Genomic DNA, 22,872 nt, shown 5'->3' on the forward strand with positions numbered 1-22,872 from the left:
TACATCACTTACTATACATATACTACTATATATATTGACAAGATAAAACTGGAAATAAATTATTCCCTTACTACTAACTTTTACTACCTAAATATTTTACCAACTAATTACTACATAACCTAATTCATCACAACTAACCTTATCATTTTCCTCTTGAACTTACCTGATCACTTGCTAATCAATTCTTACTTTATTAACTATAACAATATACAACTATACTAAATACATGACCCATGTACAAATCTATTTTATTTACAACTAACTTATTCTAACTTTTCCTTTCCATGTACTAATTTACTAAAACTGATTACTTAAATAATACACATACTAACTAACTTATAATAACAACTATCTATAAATATTAGTCACTAACTATTAATTACTAGCTAAATACCTATTAATCTCCCTACACATCCTATCCACCTTTTTCCACTTATCAAGTGGCTTCCCCAATGAAGATGGGCGCTTCCCAAGGATAGTGGGCTGTCCATAATACATGACAGTCCTTTTAGAGTGCATGGGGGAGCGCTCAGAATGATGTCAGGACTGGGAAAGGAAGGAGTACACATGGAGGGAGAAGGAAAGGAGTTTGGGGGAGTTTGTGGGCCCCACCAACTATAAAGGGTACCCCAAAATTTATTAACATTGACATTTTTGAGCAAACATGAATTCCTTGACAGGTCTGCGTGGATCTTGGGATGGAATGAGGTGGGTGGTGTGTGGGCCCCACGTGGGTCACATCCCCATTCCCTCAACTTGCACATTATATATATATATATTTTTGATGGGTTTTGGAGAAATATTTTAAAACTTACGTGTTTATGTTTATTTGCTTGCTAGGCTCCTATTATACATTTTATAATTTGAAAAGGAATATATTGGAGAATATTCTCTGTGTTTTTTGCTTTTGATGGATGAATTAATTCCTCATCCCATACATTTTCCAGAGAGCAATTTGCTCTCCCAAAAAATGTAAAGGGTGCATAATTTTCTTCTTCCTTACTACTAGCTTTCTAATGGCATTGATTTCTAATTCATTTTGTGCAATGTCATGGTTTGTTAGTGTATTGCTTTAGTTATGTAACATGGTGATTTGCTATCAAATTGATTCTTTTACACATAGTTCTAATGATCACATTATCTAATTTCTCAATCTATTTGGTCAATGAATCAAGAAGGATAGAATATATGTAATGTATCTAATTAGAGTGATTTTCTTTTCATGAACTATATAACTCATTTAAATTGGAAAACTTGATTCTACAATACAAAATCATGAAGCTAATGAAGCATTCTTTCACTACTATTACAAAATGGAAAGAGATGAATTCACACAATAAAAATCAATGATTTCAACAAATATATCTTTTATTTCACTTTGAGATCAATGAATACAATGAAAGTAACTATTGAAGTGTTACATCAATTCATCAGAACTTTCTTCACATAATGGAACTAATATTTCCTTCCAATTGATATGCATATGCATCCTTGTTCAATACCAATACATTGCAAATGAACTTACATTCATTCCTTTCACTACAAGATATGCAACAATGCAACCAAGGAGGACACAAATAGAGGATTCACTAATCAAATGTGACATAACAAAACATCAACTCTCCTTCCTCTTAATGACACCATCAAGAGATCAAATTTTCAAGCTTTCTCCAACGTTTGAGTCGACAGAACCTGCAAATAAGAATTAACAATACCATGGAGGGCTCACCTCCCAATGTAGGCCTCAAAGAGACCACCCACCAAGCTAGGAGAACTAATGCCAAACAGGTCACAACCAAAATCAAACCACAAATGCAACAACATCACAAGAACTCCTAATCCCAAGGATTCACAATGGGTTTCACCTAAGAACCCATGACAAAGGGTGAAGGTGGAACAACCATGAAGGAGATGCCAATACCAATACATACAATATCATGCTTTCACAAGGCTCATAATAAACACACATCTTCCATATGCATTCTCCCCTTATCTCCCCCAAATGACATCAAAAATCATTGGCAAGCAAGGGCCCATACACCTTGTCTTTTTTCCTCTTCTCCATGTGAAGAGACTCCACTTCCATGAAGGTCACAACTAACCCCTTCACCCCACAAGGTCACTTCTTCTCTTTCCAAGGATGAGTAATGCCTTCACACCCATGAACAATCCCCCAAGAAATTCAAGAAAATACAAGAAAAGCAAGATTTAAAACAACATTTCCCAACTCTTAAAAGCATAGAACACAATACATAAAAATGCAAGAAATGTATGAACAAGAACTTCAACATACTAATCTATTACAAAGAAATGAAGAACATCCTTGGGAAGAGAATCACCAACCTTACTCAAATGTGTTATGGAATGGAAAATTGAGAAGAGCCCTATCTTTTTTTGCTCCAATTTTAAAACCCTAGCATCTCTAAAGATAGAAAGTGGGTGAACACCCACTAAGTTATCCAAGGCCCTCTAAAAAGGCCTCCAAATCCCACCCACCTACTAGCAATAACTTCCTTAGTTGACCCTAAGTCCTTGGCCATCATACTTGTCTCCTACCATTAATGCAAGTTTGGGCAAGTGTGTGGGGTTGGGTAAGCACATAAGACTTCTCTATTTTCGAAACTTTTAGATAATTGGTTGTTTGGAGTGTCCCTAAAGTTCCCTGGGCCTTCTAGTGGTTATAATTAGGTCCCCAACTCATAGCCCTACCACATGGGCACTTAAATTCCACTAAATTATGCTCCTAGGACCACTTTTGGGCCTCTAAAAGTGACTTGAATTTTTTAATTCAAATTCCTATTTGACGGGACTTCACAAGATACCTCTAAACAAGAGTGATTAGCTTAGGCTCCTAATTAAGTTCAGTTTTAGATTAAGGGTCTCATTGCCAACCCTAATTGACATCTCATTTACACATATACATTGCAAGTGTCAAGTGACACTATAAATTCACATTACATAAAACAATTGATAGGTCTCTAACTATAGAATGAATTAACCTAATACATACATTCAAATTATGATTGCGAATTAAATTATATAACGACGAGGTTCAAATGTCTTCAATAGATCCACAGCAAGGCCACTCTTAGCTTTACGGTTTGCACATAGGTTTGGTTCTTGGTTTTGCGATTAATACCATGGTTAATTCCTTGTGCAGTCAATTTGAATAGTTCGAGAAAATCTCACACACACACACACACGGACACGCACATGCACGCACACGCACACACACGCACACGCACACGCACGCACACATACAAACGCACACACACACAGACGCACACACACACACACATGCACACACGCACGCGCACACGCACATACACGGACACGCGCACACACGCACGCACACACACGCACACACACACGCACATACACAGAGACACACAGATGCACACAAACAGACGCAGAGACGCACACACTCACGCATATGCACACACGCAGACACACGCACGCGCACGCACGCACGCACGTACGCACACACATACGCACACACGCGCACACACACATGCACACGCATGCACATGCACACACGCACACACACATGCACACACGCACGTAGATAGACACACACACACACATAGACGCGCACACACCCACGCACACACACACGCACACACACGCACACGTGCATGCGCGCGCGCGCACACACAAGAATCAAGTTTAACTCAGAACATTCCAAATTTCATTTTAGTAATGTTTTCCATTTCTGCACATTGATTAGATATAACTGATTTGCATAATTGAAATACCATGATATATTCATCAATTGAAATTAAATTACAAAAAAAAAGGGTCACAATGCATGCGTCTATATAAAATGTCACCAATCATCATAAGTAAAGTATGCTAGAATAATCATTGCATGGCATAAATACTACGGATCAATGTCTAGTCAGTCGAATAATGTCTCAAAATATTGAATCACAATCTATCAAAAACAAATGTATCAGTTGAGCTATGATGGGTCGAGGTGAGGCTTCACAGTAAGGGCCTTAAGAACGATGTACTTCGCCATATTAGGGAGTGCTTGCCTTGTTAACAGAACATGTCAAAACATGTACACCTCGCTGGTTTATTGCAGCCCCTACTGATCCCTGAACACAAGTGGGAAAGTATATCCATGGACTTCATCACATGCCTTCCAAAGGTATAGGGAAAAGACAATATTTTTGTGGTGGTAGACAAATTGACCAAGTATGTGTATTTCTTTCTAGTAGCAACTGATTTGACAGCTTCACAAGTGGCAGCATTATTTTTTAGAGAAGTCTTTCAACTACATGGTCTACCCAAAACCATTGCTAGTGATAGGTACAATAAACTCCTTAGTATGTTTTGGTAGGAGATTTTCAGACTTGCATGGACTCAGCTTACACCCAACACCAGTTAGCATCTCAGATGAACGGTCAAATGGAGATAGTGAATAAGTGGATAGAGGGGTACCTTCATAATTGTATTTCTGGAGAATAGAGGGCTTGGGTCAAATGGTTGTATTTGGGCGAATACTATTACAATTCCACTTATCATATAACAATTGGCATGTCTTTTTTGAAAGCACTTTATGGGTAAGAGCCCTTCTCTTTTGTGGATTTAGCTTTAACAAATAGTTGGGCACCCTTGGCAAAAGATTGGTTGTAGGCATAGCAGGACATCCTATCCGCCCTTGGAGAAAACATGCAGCATGTTCAGAACTAGCAGAAGATTTATGCAGATCGGTGCCGAATTGAGAGAGCTTTTGAGGTAGGGGAGATGGTGTTTCTACGACTCCAACCTTACAGGCAGATTTCACTGAAAAAGAGTGGGACCGAGAAACTCAAGCCTAGATTTTATGGATCCTACAAGGTGATAAGGAAGGTTGGAGAAGCTGCCTATGACTTGGAACTACTGTCAGACATCCGGATTCATAATATCTTCCATGTTTTTTGCTTGAAAAGGGCTTTGGGGCAGCATGTCATCGCATCATCGAGCCCCTCTCCATTGGATGAAGAGGGTAAGTTGGAGTTGGTACCTACAGAGGTGCTTGATACTAGAGAAAGGCAGTTAAGGAGCATAACCATTAGAGAGTATTTGATCAGGTGGACCAATTTTCCGGTTGAAGATGCTTCATGGGAAGGTGATCAGATTCTCCAACACTTAACACTTAGATTGCTTGGATTGCTTGGGGACAAGCAATCTTGGGAAGGGAGGAATGTCACGTCCCTTCCCGTCAGCTAAGCACCTGGTTGTCACTTAGCCTATTTTACAGCCTGATAGGTCTAAGTCCTTTTTTGCAAGCAGTGTCTTGGGCGTGGATAGTTAAGTAATAAGTTCATTCCTATATTTTACACCTCAAGTATTTTTTGACGTCCTCCTACGTGTTTGAGTGTGGGTCTGACATTGTGCATTGGCATATCTCTTCCTCGACTTCATTCTTGGCAGTCGTGTCACTCGTGCTGTTACCGAAGTGACATTGTCCCCCCCCCCCTCTCCTTGAGCGATTTGGAGATTGGAAAGCAATTTGGTGGCATCACAGCTGAGAGGAGGTCATTCACGCATGAAGGAAATTTGCTAAGGTATTTTTTCTGTTCATCGCATCTATGAAGGACGACAACCCTCCCTTGTGTGTGGGACAACAACCCCATTCATCTTGCAGTTCAATTCGTTTCTCATCATCCTATTCTGCTTTCAACGACTTCACTTCCAGGATTCGAGATTGTTGGGAGACTGGAACATTTGCAGAGGCAACCCACGTCAACTGGAGTATATCTGCTAGGCGGGAATTGGAATCACGGGAGCAGCATAAGCATCGCCAGCGTAGACACATGCATGAAGTAAAAGGGTTGAACTAGTATAATCATTCAGTGCGTTGCAGTATTGAACAGCTACAACACTAACCTCTTTCCTTACCTATTCACGATACTTCCATTTCATGGGTGACCTGCAAGACACTCTTATTTCCACAGATAGAACCATCTTTTAAGCACGGCACTACTCTTAGGAGTTGGTAATCAGTCTAGAGGCTGTTGGGATATTCCTAGTGGAACACAGGCCAGTTTGAAATAGTTAATATTAATGTATATTTGAATTGGAGGTTCCATTCTGAAAGTTTGTTTTAATTGAGATAATAATGCGTAAGATGTTTCCAAGGTTAGCAATTACATTCAAATTCTCTTTCTGTTGATCTCTGCAAAGTGTTCATTTATTTTCAAGTTTGTCTGAACTAGTTTCCCCTAAATATCTCCATTAAATTTAGTGGGAAATCGAAGCGTTAATCTACAGTGCATGGTAGGATAGGAGGATACACATTTGTTAAAGTGTCTGCACAGAGCTTATGCAGGACATGATCATAAATTCCATTTCCCTACAGAACAAACAGCATTATAATCTTGGCCACGAGTCACACTGAGTGACAGAGGACGTTACATTCTCCTCATTCGAGTATTCATGAGGAAGATTGTAAAGACACCCATATAGGTACCTCCTTAATAAACACTTGTCTAGCGTTATTGTTCGAAGACCAATCCTTGATGAAAAACCAATGCCTCCCATAAGGAACGATCCATAAATTAGAATCCTTTGTTTCTACTGGGCACAACCACAAATGACCAGGAAAAAAACCATTTGGGCGAGTTTTGAGAACAAAGTGCTTACCCCAATTCTCATGACACCCTGTGAGTGCACGGATGATGTCCAGCCCACACCCCATTTCATAGAAAAGTCTTTTTCCTTATACAAGTTCATCAAGTCCTTCCATTCCTCAGATACAATTCGAATATAGACAACTCTGTTATCAACCATTGCTGGTTTCTCTTTTGAGATCTGAGATGGACAAGAAGGGTTTTGGACGCTAATCGTTTCCTGTCACTTTGAAATCCACCATTGTTACCACTATAAATCTGAGCAAAGCCCCACCTATTTTGAGCATCACCATTTTTTTCTGCTTGGCTTGTCCTGGGCTTCTGCTGTAAGCCTACCATCTCTGTTTGGCAGATCCTCCACGCTCTACTTGGAGGATGCCATTGTGGAAGTTTTTTCCAGTGTTCCCACCGTCCTATCTGTCCATGCAACTTTCTTTGATGCCTGCTGCCATGAAGCCCTAGCCAGTCTTTCCACTCCATTCTGATCAACTTTGTGGAATTATGCTTGATCTACACACGCGCGCACACACACACACACACACATTTCAATATATACAGTATTATATATCTAAACAAATATAAAAATTATTATTATATTTTACGTATAATATATATTTCATTTGTATGACATTATTTATTATGTTAATGAAATTATATGAATAAATTTAAAAAATCATAAACATAAATATAATTTTAGAAAATTATATATTTATATTAGATGAAACGTCATATGGGGAACTTAGTTGTTTAGTACCACTTAACTATTTTGATACTTAATTTCTTATTATATGAAGCGGGTTTAATGGCAAATTCTTTTCCAATTTTTTTTTGTTGCCAAACTTCATTCAGATTTCATTGTTCCTGAACTCGAACTTTAACTTGAACCTTGTGATAGAGATAATTACTGCATACCCAAATTCAGTATTATAACTGAGTATCAATCAGTAATATTTAATTCAATTACCCTGATAAATTATTGAAGTGGAATTTAGAAAAGTATCTTAAAATAGTCTCAAGGGGATATTACATTACGTAAATCACTTTTGAAGGGGAGATGGACTGTTAGCGGTGATTGTGCATGGATAGGACAGCTTGACAATATTCAGAATACAGTATGATGTAATCCCACAAGCTCAGTAATGTACTTGTGTATTGAAGAAAAGTTGATGATCATTGTGATCTTTGTTCAATTTAGTTATTTCTAAGCTTATTGTAATTGAAATTGTGATTGATTGGACATCTGTAAATAGGATGTAAGCTCATCACGGGATTGTACTGTTGAGTAAAATTTGTGTCAACATTATTGGCAGTCTGCATTAGACATTTCAGTATATATTTGTGCTTCTGAACTCTGAATTGAAAAATATTCTTTTGATTATGTTAGACATTTACTAGAATAATTAGCACCAATTTTATAATTGATAATACTTCCCTTATATATGTTTCTTGTCAGTCTTTTGTGTTTCTTGATATTGTGGGAATTAGTATGTTTGTTTTGTAAATTGGAGATAGTCTGATCATGTACTTGTCAATGGCAGGATTATAATGTTCTGGACTATGATGAGAGAATTCCGGATGGGTTTTATGATGTGTTTGCAAGTTCATCTGATTCTCGTTTTAAAGAAAAGCTGCCTTCTCTTGCCGAACTGGAACAAACACCTATGCCACACTATCTGGACTACGAAGTCGTGTTAGTTAACAGAGCAATTGATCCTGCACTGAATGAGATTGAACAAATTGCACTTTGTTCACTGGATTCTGGACCTTCTGAGCCTGGCCTAGTGAATAGAAGCCTAGCAAAAAGAATTGCTGAAATTGTTGCAGATCACATGGGTGGCCCAGTTAGCAATGCTAATGACATGCTAGCAAGATGGAACATAACAAGTTATGAGCTGCGGGCATCTTCAAGTAACATCATTCTACTTCTTGGTTGCATGAAAATAGGGCTTTCACGTCATCGGGCTCTGCTGTTTAAGGTTACATCATTTGCTAACACTTGTTTATGTTACAAATTATATTATCATTTTATGTCTATATCATTGCATGCCACTCTTCAATGTGAATTGTTAAGTTTTTGGATGACTCTTAGCTTATTTTCTTTTAAAGTTTTTTGTGAAGTTACTGCTTGATTTCTCCAGTGTTGGTTGCATCAAGTGCTAACACTTGTGCATTTTTCACTGTATATTATCATTATATGCCTATATTATTACATGTCACTCTTCAATGTAAATCATTCCTTTTTCTGGATGATTCTTGATCTTAGTTTCTTTTAAAGTTTTGTGAATTTACTGCTGTGTTTGTCCATGGTTGGTTGAGGGAGTGTCCAGGAAAGTATTGGTTGGATATTCCACTAAAAGCTTTTTCAGGGCTTTTAAAATTTTAAAATGGCAACCTTTGAACTTAAATATACTGTACTGAGCAGTTTGGTGTCCCACAGAAGCTTTACAAGCATTTTCCTATGGTATTATTTATAAGGGATAAATGAACTAAAACTACCATTATTGGTCAAAATGCATATGACTGATTAATCAAATATTTTTCTTACTTTTTCCTCAACTATACTAGAGTCTCGGAGGAGTTATTTTTCTACTGATCACACGTAGACACTGCATTCCCTTGCCTTAAGTTATACTGAATTTGTGAACTCAGTCACCCCATGTGATGGCCTTGGGTCTCCATTGTAAATCTTCAATGGAAGCTTTCAACTCTCTTCCTTCGTCTAACAATTAGTAAATGCTTCTTAGTGAAAGGAGCATTGTTTAAAATTCAAGTTTTAAACTTAATGACAATTGATTTCCTTAGATTGATATGGTCATGTAATATTGAAGAAAATTGCAAAAGATTACTTCTTTTATTTTGTCTGATTATAATGTCAGTCTTAAGCTATATGGTCTTGAATTATGGATTTGGGCTCAATTTATAATACACAAATTGCTTATAGCATGTAGAGAGGTAAGAAACAAAGTGAAGTTGATTTCCTATTTGAGTTGAGGATGCTGAATAACTATATATTTTGTGTGGTCAAATGTGGGTGTCCACAAAGGATATGATTTTATTGAACTAAATCACTATTCTGTATAGTCTTAAAGTAAGGGCAATTCATCAAAATTTTGTCATATATGCACAAGATAGGAGATGATTCTAAGAAGAAAGTTATCTTTTTTCCGCTTTTCTGAGTCTTTGAAGCATAGGTCAATGTCATCCAACCTGTGATTTATGCACTTGTAGACTGGAAATATATGAGAACCCACAAATGTAAAATAAAAATTGCCAATTCCATAAATCTATCTGGTCTACATTTTTGTCTAGAAAATCTTTTTTAGATCAAATGTTTCCCAATGAGATATGAATTGATTTCCAGTTCACAATGTTTTTGTCCAATCTATGGGGATTTTTTTCCCATTGGTTTGCACATTACGTTGCGGCAATTAACTCACCTGCAGAAGCTTGTTTCTGGTTGTTTTGATCCAAATTACAGCTTTGCTTCCAGTGGTGTTTCTTAAGAGTGTCTGTTGCAGGCTGGTGGTATCATGTATTTACCTATTGAATTGACTTACTGGTTATGGTTATGTTAGTTTCATTTCTGTTTTCATACTGAGGAGGTTTCTGACGCGCAGAAAATTTAGTGTCTTTTGTTTCGGTCTCGGAGGTATGCTACAATTGCCAGAACTCCATGTGAATTTAGTAAAAGAAAATAATATATTTTCTGTGTGTGGGGGAAATTCAACTATCTTTCTTAGCAGTGTAAGAGCAAGATTACTACCATTATTGGCAATATCTATCTATTTGGACAAGTTTGAATGATCACTGAGTTTTTCAATAGCTTGAGGCTTTTAAAATAACAATGAATTTGCTTTTGGAATATAAGAATCTAGTTTTCAATGAAGGGTTTATGAAAGAAGAGTGTTTGATTGAGACATGAGCGAAGAATGTGTTGAGGTCTTCCTTAGTTTGAGGACAAAGAAGAAGAGAATAATTTGTTTGGATGATGTACAGGTTGTAAAGGTGCTCCAAATTTGCAGGGAGCTATTAGAAATTATAATGCATTTTTTGTGTTAGAAGTTTTTAGTTGCTAGTTGGAGTAATATTTTGTTGAACAGATGAAATCGTATTGTAGTAATGCTTCTTAAGGACAATATATAACAGACTTATACCAAATTGAGCAACCAATCTTCTTCTGCAGAGAAGTCTGATTTCTACATTGCAATAACCAAGTTTTGAAATGTCCACATGTGCAACTCAAACTAATCTCGGGGGCTCATTATTGCAAGCTTTTGGGCAATACCAGCAGAAATTAACAAGTTTAGGATGAAGCGATATCCTGGTTTTGTTCTTGGGCTCTTGCCTTCAGGACTTATTTCTCCCTTTTATCAAATGACAAATATCATTCCTTCTGGTAGACAGCCAGTTGTATGATAGTGACAGCCGGTGAATGGCTTCAGTTGGCAATCTACCTTTACATATTGAGATGTGAGAAACTTTGAGCTTCATTGCCTTGATGATTTTCGCTCGTGCTTCAGAAATGGCAGTCCTGTTTGGTTGGTTTGTCTTAGGAGTTGTCCTGGTGGTCATGTAGTGCTGAGCACCATCAGTTGATTTAGATCCATCAGGATTGTCAGTTATACGAATTACTAAAGCTATAAAAGGTAACAGAGAATATGAAGTGTTGTAATCAACTACAGATTTTGGACACCAAATTATGAATTGTATCATAGTTCTGAATCCTGATAGCTCTGATTTGTCACACTTGATCACAGACTATCTAGAGTCACGTTCTCTTTCTTAATTAATGTTAATGTTAGTGTAGTTTCAGTCGGATAAAACTCACTATATATATCATAGTAATGAGAATTGCCGCGATTCGTCCGATTTGGGCAATTCGGCAATTCGACTTGACCCTCTCATTTTTTCCTAACTCATTGAGTCGCCTTCACGATTTTTGAGGCATAAATCACTTGAATCCCCGGTTTAGGCGATTTTTGCCTCAATCGCCGAGTTATGTGCCTCATGACTCAGCAAAAAATAAATAAAAATTAAAAAAACAGATTTTTTTTGTCAGTTTCTTTTTTTTGTTGCATCTCAATTATGAGTTACGGTTATTTAAATTTTTTATTGTTCGATTAGTAGATATTTATGTTTTGGAAGTACATCTGATATATAGTTACAAATAACTTTGAGAATACCTTCCTTGACCAAACATACCATGAACTACAACATTCTTAGAAGATTAATTAGATCCTTCTTAACCTCTTTCAATCATATGCAACACTTTAAACCTTCCATTAGATCAGATATATGATATATGACATTATCAATTTCTATTTACTTAAAGCTACAATTTACATTTTACGTATGTGATGGATTTATCTTATATGTTTCTTGTTTATATATGTTGGCTTCTATTTGATGCTGTTATAGTGTGTTTAAGATATATTCAATAAAGGGTGTATGAAATAAGTTTTAAATCGTTAAAATCTTTAATTTCAAGGGTTTTTTTCACTTTGCGGATTTGTAGTTGATTCAGAGGCGATTCACGATTCGAGTAGGCCTTGCCGATTCCGATTTTTGGGTCTTTGGCATATATATATATATATATATATATATATTTAATTAGATATATGAGATATATTACGTATATTATATTACCTATATTATATATGTGATATTTATATATATACAAATATATGTGTGTTAAATAACAAACTATTATATTAAATATTAATGAATAGACAGGTCCTGTGAAGGGACACATCTATCCATATTTCATCTAATATAAGAGAGATATCTGCCATTTGGAAAGCATATACCTTAAGTAAGCAGTGCTGTTACATTTGGAGCGATCCAAGAAACTCAACATGGTATCAAAGCTACGTTGCAAATGTAAAAATGGAATAAATGCCAAAGAAATATAAAATGAAGAAATAAAAAAATATGAAAAGGGCAAATGAAATACATTTAAAATATAATACTGCTAATGGGAAAATAAAGGACAGGAAAATATTGCTTCCGAAAAGGAAGACAATTAAAATGTTGGCTTGGCTCATTATGAAAAGTAGAGTAGAGTGAACATAGTATAAGTGAAAGTTGAAGATGACATGAATAGTGGGAGATAAACAATTGGGGTGAATAGGCATCAGATTCTACATATAAGTTTAGGATTGTTCCACGCAACTCAGGGATAACTTATAAAAGTTAAGACATAGGACCACGTGTACAAAGGTAAAGTAATTTTGCGTTACATTATTATTGTTATGGTATTAAGGTAATATGTCCTTTACGTTATTATGGTCATATTCCCATTTCTATTGTGGCAGTAAATATATGATTTTATATAAATATTAAATATACAATAATATGCAAAGGTATTGATAAGGTATTTTAGGAATGATATTTAGAAACATGATTTAATTATTTAGATATAGATGGATTATTTAATTTATCAAATTTCTAATGTTCTTATTGAGAATAATTATTAAAGGTGAATTCCGTTACTATAAGAACTATTTGCCTTGATCTTTTCCAATGATGTTCTTGCAAGAAAAGGATGATTAATATTATATTAAGAGGGAGTCTTACACTTCTTCTAAAGTAAAGGAGCTCAAAAGATTGATGTTTAGAGGGAGTCTAACACATCCGTCTGAAGGAGAGAATAGAGGATATGTTTTAGTTGATCTTTGAAGATCTTGATCATATTAGAATCAGAGGGAATTTTGACTTCATGTAAACTTTTGGTTTCATGTGTGTGATTGCATGATTTAATGGGCCTACCCCCCCTGTGTACATCATGAGGAAGTGGCAACTTTCAAATGATTAACACTTGTATTTGCAGAAGTTATTGAGAGGTGACGATCTTACAATAACTTAATCTTCTATTATGATGGATATCTTACAATGTCTATGTAGAACATGATAGATTATATTTTGCATGGTGGATATTTATATGGTACGCATTATGAGAATGCTTGTGCACATACCTTATAAACATTTTGAGTGTAAGGTGAATGTTATGCAAATTGATGTTTAGGAGGCCATTACACAGAGTACTTGGTGATTATCATAGGAGATGACATATAGGAGGCCATTACTCATAGTACTTGGTGAATATATTACAACTCGACATTGAAGGGACCATTGCTCAAAGAGTACATGGTGAATGTCATATGAGATGACATTTAGAAGGCCATGACTCTTAATATCATTACTCAAGAGTATTTGGTGACTATCATTTGTTGATATTTTGGAGGCCAATAATCATGATATCAAATGTGATATCGAAGTGTTGAATATGTTCTGATCAAAGATATTCTTATATTACATTGAGGTATTATATGGTCCTGTATTTATCCTCTCTAACTAAGAGGAAATGTTAATTTTAGTGTAATTTCAGTCAGATAAATCTCTCTCTCTCTCTCTCTCTCTCTCTCTCTCTCTCTCTCTCTATATATATATATATATATATATATATATATGTGCGTTAACAAACTATTATATTAAATATTAATGAATAGACATGTCTCGTGAAGGGACATGTCTATCCATATTTCACTAAGATACCGATGCATGGTCTTTTGGCCATGATGTGGGTGCAAATGCATGGGGATGTGTAGATGTGTTTGGAAGTGGCACGGAGGTGGGTAGGAAGTGTGGTCGCTGCCTGTGGATGCTTACGAGATGCTTGGGAAAGCATCCACAAAGCATTCGTCAAGCATCTAGGCAAATCCGCAGAGCATCCAGAATTTTTTAGGTGCCAAGTCACTTAAGTGACTCAATAAAGCATGTGTTAAAATGGTTTTATTATTATAATTTGTTTCCTTTTTCCCCAAAACCCTAAAACGACCCTAATATAGGCCATTCATTGCTCATTCCTCATTTTGTTTGTAGCTTTGCTCTCTTCTCATTTGGTATGTAGCTCTTGAATGTGCAAACTTGGATGCAACACTTCAGGATCTTATTGTGATGACAGACGATGATGTTGATAACATCATAGCACGTGCATCTAGCACAACTGGAACCGTGTTTGGTTCAAATGAACTTGCAAGTGTGCAGCAAAAGGAGATGCTGAGAATGGGGATTTTTTTTGAGAATCCTTATGATTTTGATTGACTGAATTTGAGTCTGTGAATCTTGAGCCTTGACTCTTGATTGCTCAACATTGAACCATGAACTATGTTTTAATTTTGTAATTCGAATTGCGTTGGAACCTTGAACTTTAGTAATTTACTAATTAAACATTATTGTTATTTCAATACGAATATGCTTATTGCTACGGAATGGTTTATTTTTCATTTTGTATATTTCTTGCATTTCTTTGCATACATAAATTATTAATATTGAAATCGTTTACAAATCTTGTGCTTATTCAAGCAAGAACATGAGACTTACAATCTTATTCAAGCTCCTTACGAGCAACCACACTAGAAACAACAATTGGAAGACTAAGAGTCACAACTTAGAATCCACCATGTTAGAATGAGACAAATACAACCAATAGAAGACCAAGAGTCACAACTTAGAATTCCACAAAGATGTCCCTCTTGGGATTTGAACCAGGGTCTCCACAATGAGAACTCATTGCTTCAACCAACTAAGCTAAACCCCTTGGACTTGCATACATAAATTATATATATATATATGGACGCACCCAAACGCATCCAAAATCTACCCCTAAAAAAATCAGCGCATCAGCACCCAGCACCTGCATCAGCATCAGAACCAGCAATGGTAACTTAGATATTTCATCTAATATAAGAGAGATAGCTGCCATTTGGAAAACACATACCTTAAAGAGGCAGTGCTATTATATTTGCAGCAATCCAGGAAACTCAACAATTAACAACCTCCTTTTTAAATAACAAGTTAGTCGGTGTTTTTTGATCAGAAATAAGATAAACAACAAACAACATAAATGAACAAAAGATACAGTAAATTATCCTAGTAAACTCTCCAACTTCAGGGATAAAAACCCAACCACAAATATATCACTTACATATTAATGTAAGAGCAGAAGACTGGTTTTACAATGCTAAAAACTAGGCTAAAACTGAAGCAATGATCATCACTCCTATGATCTGCAGATAATAAATGAAATATCCATTTGATACATACAATCACTTAGCAAAGAATATCAATCTATCTCAGTGAATTCCTTCTTGAAGGATATAAAACATTGCCTTGCTGTTACAAAGTGAATACCCTTAAATATCTTGAACCTTCGTTGTCTTAACTCTTCAATGTCTTGTTCCTTCAAATTGAGGACCCTTAAATGTCTTCAATTAAAAATAGATAATTTATATATTTTAAATTGGGAGAAAAGTATCTACCTAACCTATATCTTCAACACTTTCACTTAGCTAGGAAGCTATCTTTCTAGATATCCATGTCATGGAATCTCTCAACATGACACCCACAATGACTACATCCATTTGTGAAAAAGGTTAATATTATCATGAAATCTCTCAATGTGATAACATCACGAAATCACTCAACATGATGTCCACCATGGCTACTTCCATGTGTGGAAAGAAATGTATAGACAAATGCCCATCACATAATTACTTAACATGATGTAGTCATGAAATCTCTCCAACATGACGTCCACCATAGCTACTCCCATGTGTTGAAAAACATCTCTCATGGGATTTCACCCCATATTTCTCTCTCACAGATGAATATGCATTACAAGGGCTTTGAGAGAAACATACATTACAAGAGCTTTCACCTCATATTTCTCTCACAGAGAACTATACATTACAAGGGCTTTCACCTCGTATTTCTCTCTCACAAAGAAATATAGATTTTGGCACATAATAAGAGCAACTTATGCTGAGACTCCCTCATAGCAAAGACTCCTGTCGTCGGTAGAAATTGTGTATCGGCCGACGGGTCCCTTCGGAAAGGAAATTGTGTATCGGCCGATGGGTCCCTTCGGAAAGGAAATTGTGTATCAGCCGACGGGTCCCTTCGGAAAGGAAATTGTGTACCAGCCGACGGGTCCCTTCGGAAAAGTTCTTGTTATGTAGCTGACGGGTAAATAGTTATGTAGCGACATGTTGTATGTGGCCGACGGACTCCTTCGGGAAAGTTCTTCGGAAAGTATTTATAACCCCTTCGGGAAGCATTGTAATCATCATAGGAGATGATATCTTATCATCGAAGCATAATGTAATGTTCTGGCATATGCGAATAATAATAATAGTTCTGCTGTTCATGTTCGTATTCTTTGTCCGTGTGCGTTCTTTAATTAGCTTATGCGGTAAACATTTGGCGCCGTTGCCCGATGGACCTGGTACGCAGGCAGGCAGATATGAATTAAATGCTGAATTAGTTGAACAAAGATAAGAATAAGCTGAAGGAAAAAGATGACATACGTGTGGCACAGGAAAATTTAATTCTGGCTCAGCAGACAGAGCGTCGAAGGAGATTTCAAAAAATTGCCGGCGGAAACAAGGCGCGGAAGGATTGTTGAAGGAGACTCGACAACGGCTTGAGTTGGTGGAAGAAGCGAGGGAGGAGTTTTCGAACTTGCATACGCCACGGGAAGAGAATCTTGACGGAAGGAGATCGACTCGCACGGCTCAGAGTGCCAACGGAGCACGAGTGTAGAGTGACCTCTTCGTCCGAGATATACTTCTGGAACAAACAACTTCGGTTGATGAACCCTCTTCTTCACCAAACAGCGCGGAAGCAGAAAACAACGCGGGTGTAGAAAACAATGCGGGTGTGCAGAACAACGCGAGTGTTCAAAACAGCGCGGGAGCTCAGAACAGCGCGAGTGCTCAAAACAGCGCGGGAGTGCAAAACAGCACAGGTACACAACAAAACCCTCGACATACAGTGATAATGGCAGGTCCGAAGGAAAAATTGCCTAAATTTGATGGTGATGAAGCAGCTGATCCCATTCGACATTGTAAAACATGTGAAACGATCTGGAGGGCAAATGGCATAACAGATACAAATGAATGGATTCGACAATTTCCTGCTACCCTACGGGGTGTTGCGATTGTTTGGTTTACTGATTCTGATCCATAGAAATTAAACAGTTGGGATAACATTAAGAAGGAGTTCATTGCAGAATTTCAACTTTTGTGTGATGATAATGAAATTGTAGCAGAGATATTCAATACCAAGCAAAAGAAGAATGAAACAGTACGGGTCTTCGCCAGGAGATTGAATGACTTAATCAGTAAAATGGAGAATAAGCCGACAGATGGACTCCAGAAAAGATGGTTCATTGAAGGCCTTCACCCGAAGCTGCGGAAAAAGATGAAGATCGTGCCACCATCGACATACAATGAAGCGTACAATCGGGCAATGAACCTCGAAAGTGACCGGAAGACAAAGAAGAAGAAGAAAAACAGCTCGTCCAATTCAGAAGACGATGCATCTTCAGGAGAAGAGAGTAGCGATGACGAAGAAAGCAATAAGAAGGTCCGGGCCCTCCAGAAGTACATGATGCGGATGATGAAGGAATTAAAAAACATGAACAAGGAGACTAAGGGTAATGACCTATGGTGCTTAGAGTGTAAGAAAGAAGGCCATACGAAAGGATCCTGCTCGAAAGATCAATTTTGTGAAATCTGCGAGATCCTCGGACACTCGGTAAAGGAATGCCCTTTCAATTTAAAAACAAGGACACCGCAGCAAGTGTTCCTATCACAGGAGGCATCCCCGTTAGGAGGGAACGGGAACACTAGTACGAAAGGTGCCACATCAGGTGGATATAGAAACAACCGGCGCGGTCCAAACAACAACAACAATAACAACAATGGTGGCAACAACAACAATGGAGGAAGGAGTCGAATTTAGTACGATGCGAATGGTCGGCCAATTGTTCAATGCCGTGCATGCAATCTGTGGGGTCACTTCGCCCGAGAGTGCACAATGACGAACACACCGAAGTTGCTATGCCGATGGTGTGGACCTGGCGATCATGATGATACTAAGTGCCCGAAGTCCGGAGTAAACTTGATTACCGTAGGGATAGACGAGGAAGAAGTTCTGGCAATCACTCGAAAGCAGGTGAAGCTATACCTTGACCCAGCAGAAGAAAAGAAGAGACTGGAGGAAGCAAGGTCAGAGATTTAGAAAGCAACACAGGCAGAAACGACACACTTGAAGGACCCGCCAAGTGCCTTCGTCCGGAACTATGCAGAACAAAACATTGTACGGCAAATATTGCAAGCTGAGATACCCGTCAGGATAAGTGATCTGTTGCTCACTATGCCTCAGCTTCGATCGACACTCACAAACATTGTTCCCGCTGCTCAACTACCAGGAGAACATGGAAGGAAGCAGGAAAGTGGAGCAAGTACAGTGGACAAAAAGGAGAAGGAAAGTGGCGCAAGTGCAGAAGATCCGATGTTGTTAGCCCTCTCATCTGAACGCCATCCAACAGTTGTCGAAATGGGAATTCTCAGGACTGTATTGACGGAAACAATTGTGGACGGAGGGTCTAGTGTCAATGTGTTGCCTGAAGACACTTGGAAAAAGTTGGAACAACCGACATTATGGCCGCCTACATTCCAGCTGCTAACGGCCGATCAACATGGAATCAAGCCATTGGGCGTCCTGATAGCACAACTAGTGATGATTGGAACACAGCCATTCCTGTTGGACTTTGTTGTGATCCCACTGAAGCGGAGAGGATATGATGCCATTCGGGGCCGGGGGTGGCTGATACAAGCCAAGGCAAAGCATGATTGGAAGAAAAATACTTTATCACTCGAAAGCAAAGGTTGGAAGTATGTCATCGATCTGCACACTCAGATGGTTGGAGAAGAAGCTCTATCATCGGATTCTGAAAGAGAAGACGATGAGAGGAGGCAGATTATGGAACCCGACCAGGAGGGAGTCCTATGATTGGAAGGAGATGATGATCTGGATTCAGTAAATGGTCTTTACCACTGGCAGATAGAGGATTACGAGCTCTTTCCAAGTTGTAATATGCTAAGGATCGACGAAGGTAAGAAAGAAGAAGGAAATGAATGTCCGAAGGAACACAGAGAAGCCGACGGAGGAAATGAATGTCTGAAGGAACACGGAGAAGCCGAATGAAGAAATGAATGTTCGAAGAAGCCGAAGAAGGAAACGCGGGTATGACTGAAGCTGAAGGACAGAACATACAGTACGAACCCAAAAGAAGGAAAGATTCTACTGTACGACTGCGCAAGAAGAAAGTATTACGTCAAAACACAGATATAGCAGAAAAGTACCGGCAGCAAGGAAGGCACATGATACGGTCTGCACAGGCAACAAAGAGGAAGGGTTCAATAAAAGTTGTAGCAGTACAGAGTGAATGTGTTATAGATGGACAAAAGGGGTAGCTGACGGAGTCCATGGTAGCGAACTTCAGGAACAAACTGGGCGATATGGAGATGATACAAAATAGGTATAGCAGGTTTCAACTCGGACAGTGGAATGAGATCAGACCAGGCAAGTTCACAGTTAAGTGGGTCGGGCCGTATCAGATCCGGGAAGTAGGGGACAATGGAGCAATAAAATTATGGACTTTGGATGGACAGGAAGTGCCTCAGGCGGTGAATGGCTCGAAGCTGAAGATATACCACGGCCAGAAGACTTCTGCATCAGAAAATGGCCTTCGGGAGACCCCTTCGTCATTGTACAATGTAGACCGACGGTGACGACGGTCGAAGGGTAAACTGACTTTGCTATTGTTTTCTAAAAAATTAAAAAAAAAAAAAAAACGATGACAGAATCAAGTTGCTCAGAATGAGTATCAGATGATGCCATAGGGAAGGGGAAGCATTAGCGATTGCCAGAAAGAGTGTAGAATCGACAGAAAATGACAGAAATGGTGTGTTCTGTGCAGTTTTGTGTGGGGTTCAGAGTGCTAATTTGGTCTTGGTGGCGAGGGGCGCTGCCCCTTGACCCCGCCGGGGGCATTGCCCCTTGGACCCCCAGTCGTTGCGGATATCAGTCGTGGGAGTCTGACCAGTCAAGAAGACTTGGAGTTGCTACAGGCATGGAGTGTCTGTGTACCAGAGGCACTGAGAGTAGGTGTTGGCCGTGAGGCTGTCTTGGTGGATGCGTAGAGAGCTCGGGAGGAGCTGATCATCCAGTTGGAGGCAGTGCAGCGACACTTGGCTCAGGGTACCGAGGAGTTGGAAGCAGAGAAAGCAGCACAGTTGGCTATCAAGGTCAGCTTGAAGGGTCAGTATTGTGTTAGCAAAGGCTATAGATGCAACGGGATGAATGTGAAAGTGATATTGTTGTATTAGTTGTTTGAGTTTTGTTCTGTAGTCGTCAGGAGACGACTTTTCTTTTTGGGGGGGATGATGTCGTTGGTAGAAATTGTGTATCGGCCGACGGGTCCCTTCGGAAAGGAAACTGTGTATCGGCCGATGGGTCCCTTCGAAAAGGAAATTGTGTATCAGCCGACGGGTCCCTTCGGAAAGGAAATTGTGTATCAGCCGATGGGTCCCTTCGGAAAGGAAATTGTGTATCAGCCGACGGGTCCCTTCGGAAAAGTTCTTGTTATGTAGCTGATGGGTAAATAGTTATGTAGCGACATGTTGTATGTGGCCGACGGACTCCTTCGGGAAAGTTCTTCGGAAAGTATTTATAACCCCTTCGGGAAGCATTGTAATCATCATAGGAGATGATATCTTATCATCGAAGCATAATGTAATGTTCTGGCATATGCGAATAATAATAATAATAGTTCTGCTGTTCCTGTTCGTATTCTTTGTCCGTGTGCGTTCCTTAATTAGCTTATGCGGTAAACAACTCCCTCTTAGCAAAGACAACATTCTCATAACTTTGATTATCACAATAAATTATAGGTGGCTCTAATATTTGACCAAACAAAGAATTTTCGAAGCCACATTAGTTCACAAGCTTGCTGATCCCTTGCAAAGGACTTGACACTGTCCATCTGCTACTCAACCTCCCTCTAGATCTCTAACTCGATATGAAGCAAGAGTCACTATAGAGTATTCGCATTGTAATGTCCCTTCTTTGGGGACATTAGAATTATTAAAAAGGAATGAATTTTCGATATTAAATTTGACTATGTTACCTAGAGATGTATTATTAAAGGTCGAATTAATATATGACGATTTATCGGGGAGAAGTTGAAGAGTCACTGCTGTGAAGATAAAAGGAGATGGGACTCATTCTTGGGTATGCTTGATTTATTCTTCAGATTTCCAGTTCTCTCTTGTGAGAGTTTTCAAAAAGCTTCAGCTTTCAGCCAGTGCGAGGACGTAGCCCCTCGTGCAGGCAGGTAGTGGACGAAAACCCATTGTTAGGGGAGATATCATTTCAAGTGTCTCGGTTGTGCTTACAGGTTCTCTTTGGTTTTCCAATCTGACTGTAGAACTGTGTTTAAGATTGGATTTATAGTTGTTGGTTATTGTATTGCTGTTGTATAATACAATAACGTCTTATGAGTTATCTAGAAGTAGCTGGTTATTGTATTGTTGTTATTTAATGCAATAACATACTTCAGAATTATGGAAAGGTTATTGGTTTAGTACTCGATTTGGAGCCCATCATTAATACTGGTAATCACTGGATATTGGCATGGCTTATCGTGGTGAACAACTGCTTTAAAAATACATTTGTGTAGGATGATTGTGGAAATCATTTGGGAAATTTTTATCGAAATAATACAATATTCATATCTAGCAACTTGAGGTTGATTAAAATTTGGGTGCAGTAAATAATATTGATACACAAAGACCTTACATAAGGCGGGGGAATTATAGTCCTGACGACATCAGAGGAAGGGAAATATTTTATCGGAGTATCAATAGTGAAGCCAAACCATGAGATATTGTACATAGATTGAAAAAATAGCAATGTATCGTTACCTAATAATTTATAAATTGATTGGGCCTTGGGCAGCAGGTTAGTCGATAAATATTTCTTACGGAGACTATATTCATCGACGGTTGAATTGAAATATCTTTCCATTATCCTGAATCATTTTGAAGTGCGTGCGGCATGAAGAAATTTGCATCGTAGGTCGGGAGCTGTCATGGGAGCTAGAAATAGCTCATGCGATTGCGTATTCTAATAGCTTGAATGGTAATTACAGGTCGGGCCATTACTGATTGAACAGAAAAATCATCGTGCAAACAGTTATACCAGATTTTCTGTCACAATTTTGAGCTCAATTATTTCTTTAATTGGGATCCAATCTGAGTGGCTCCTGTAGTGGGTTCCAAGAGCAGGCGAAGATATTATGGGCTGTTTTGAAATGGTTTTTCTTGCGGCAACTATTCTTGGG

The 22,872-nt window shown here is 38.3% G+C and overlaps 1 protein-coding gene across 2 annotated transcripts in view; it reads left to right on the forward strand.

Moving 5' to 3' along the window:
• The window catches only part of LOC149548061 (serine/threonine-protein kinase EDR1-like), a 183,923-nt gene that overhangs the window by 40,507 nt on the left and 120,544 nt on the right, over positions 1-22,872 (forward strand). For both annotated transcript variants that reach the window (XM_089792092.1, XM_089792093.1), the window contains exon 2: positions 8,159-8,596. In XM_089792092.1, the coding sequence (XP_089648218.1) occupies positions 8,159-8,596 (438 nt within the window). The remainder of the gene's footprint in view (positions 1-8,158; positions 8,597-22,872) is intronic.

This window comes from Cupressus sempervirens, chromosome 7, assembly GCF_028749045.1.
Source record: "Cupressus sempervirens isolate cs-2001-9-10 chromosome 7, ASM2874904v1, whole genome shotgun sequence".
NCBI classification, from domain to species: domain Eukaryota; kingdom Viridiplantae; phylum Streptophyta; class Pinopsida; order Cupressales; family Cupressaceae; genus Cupressus; species Cupressus sempervirens.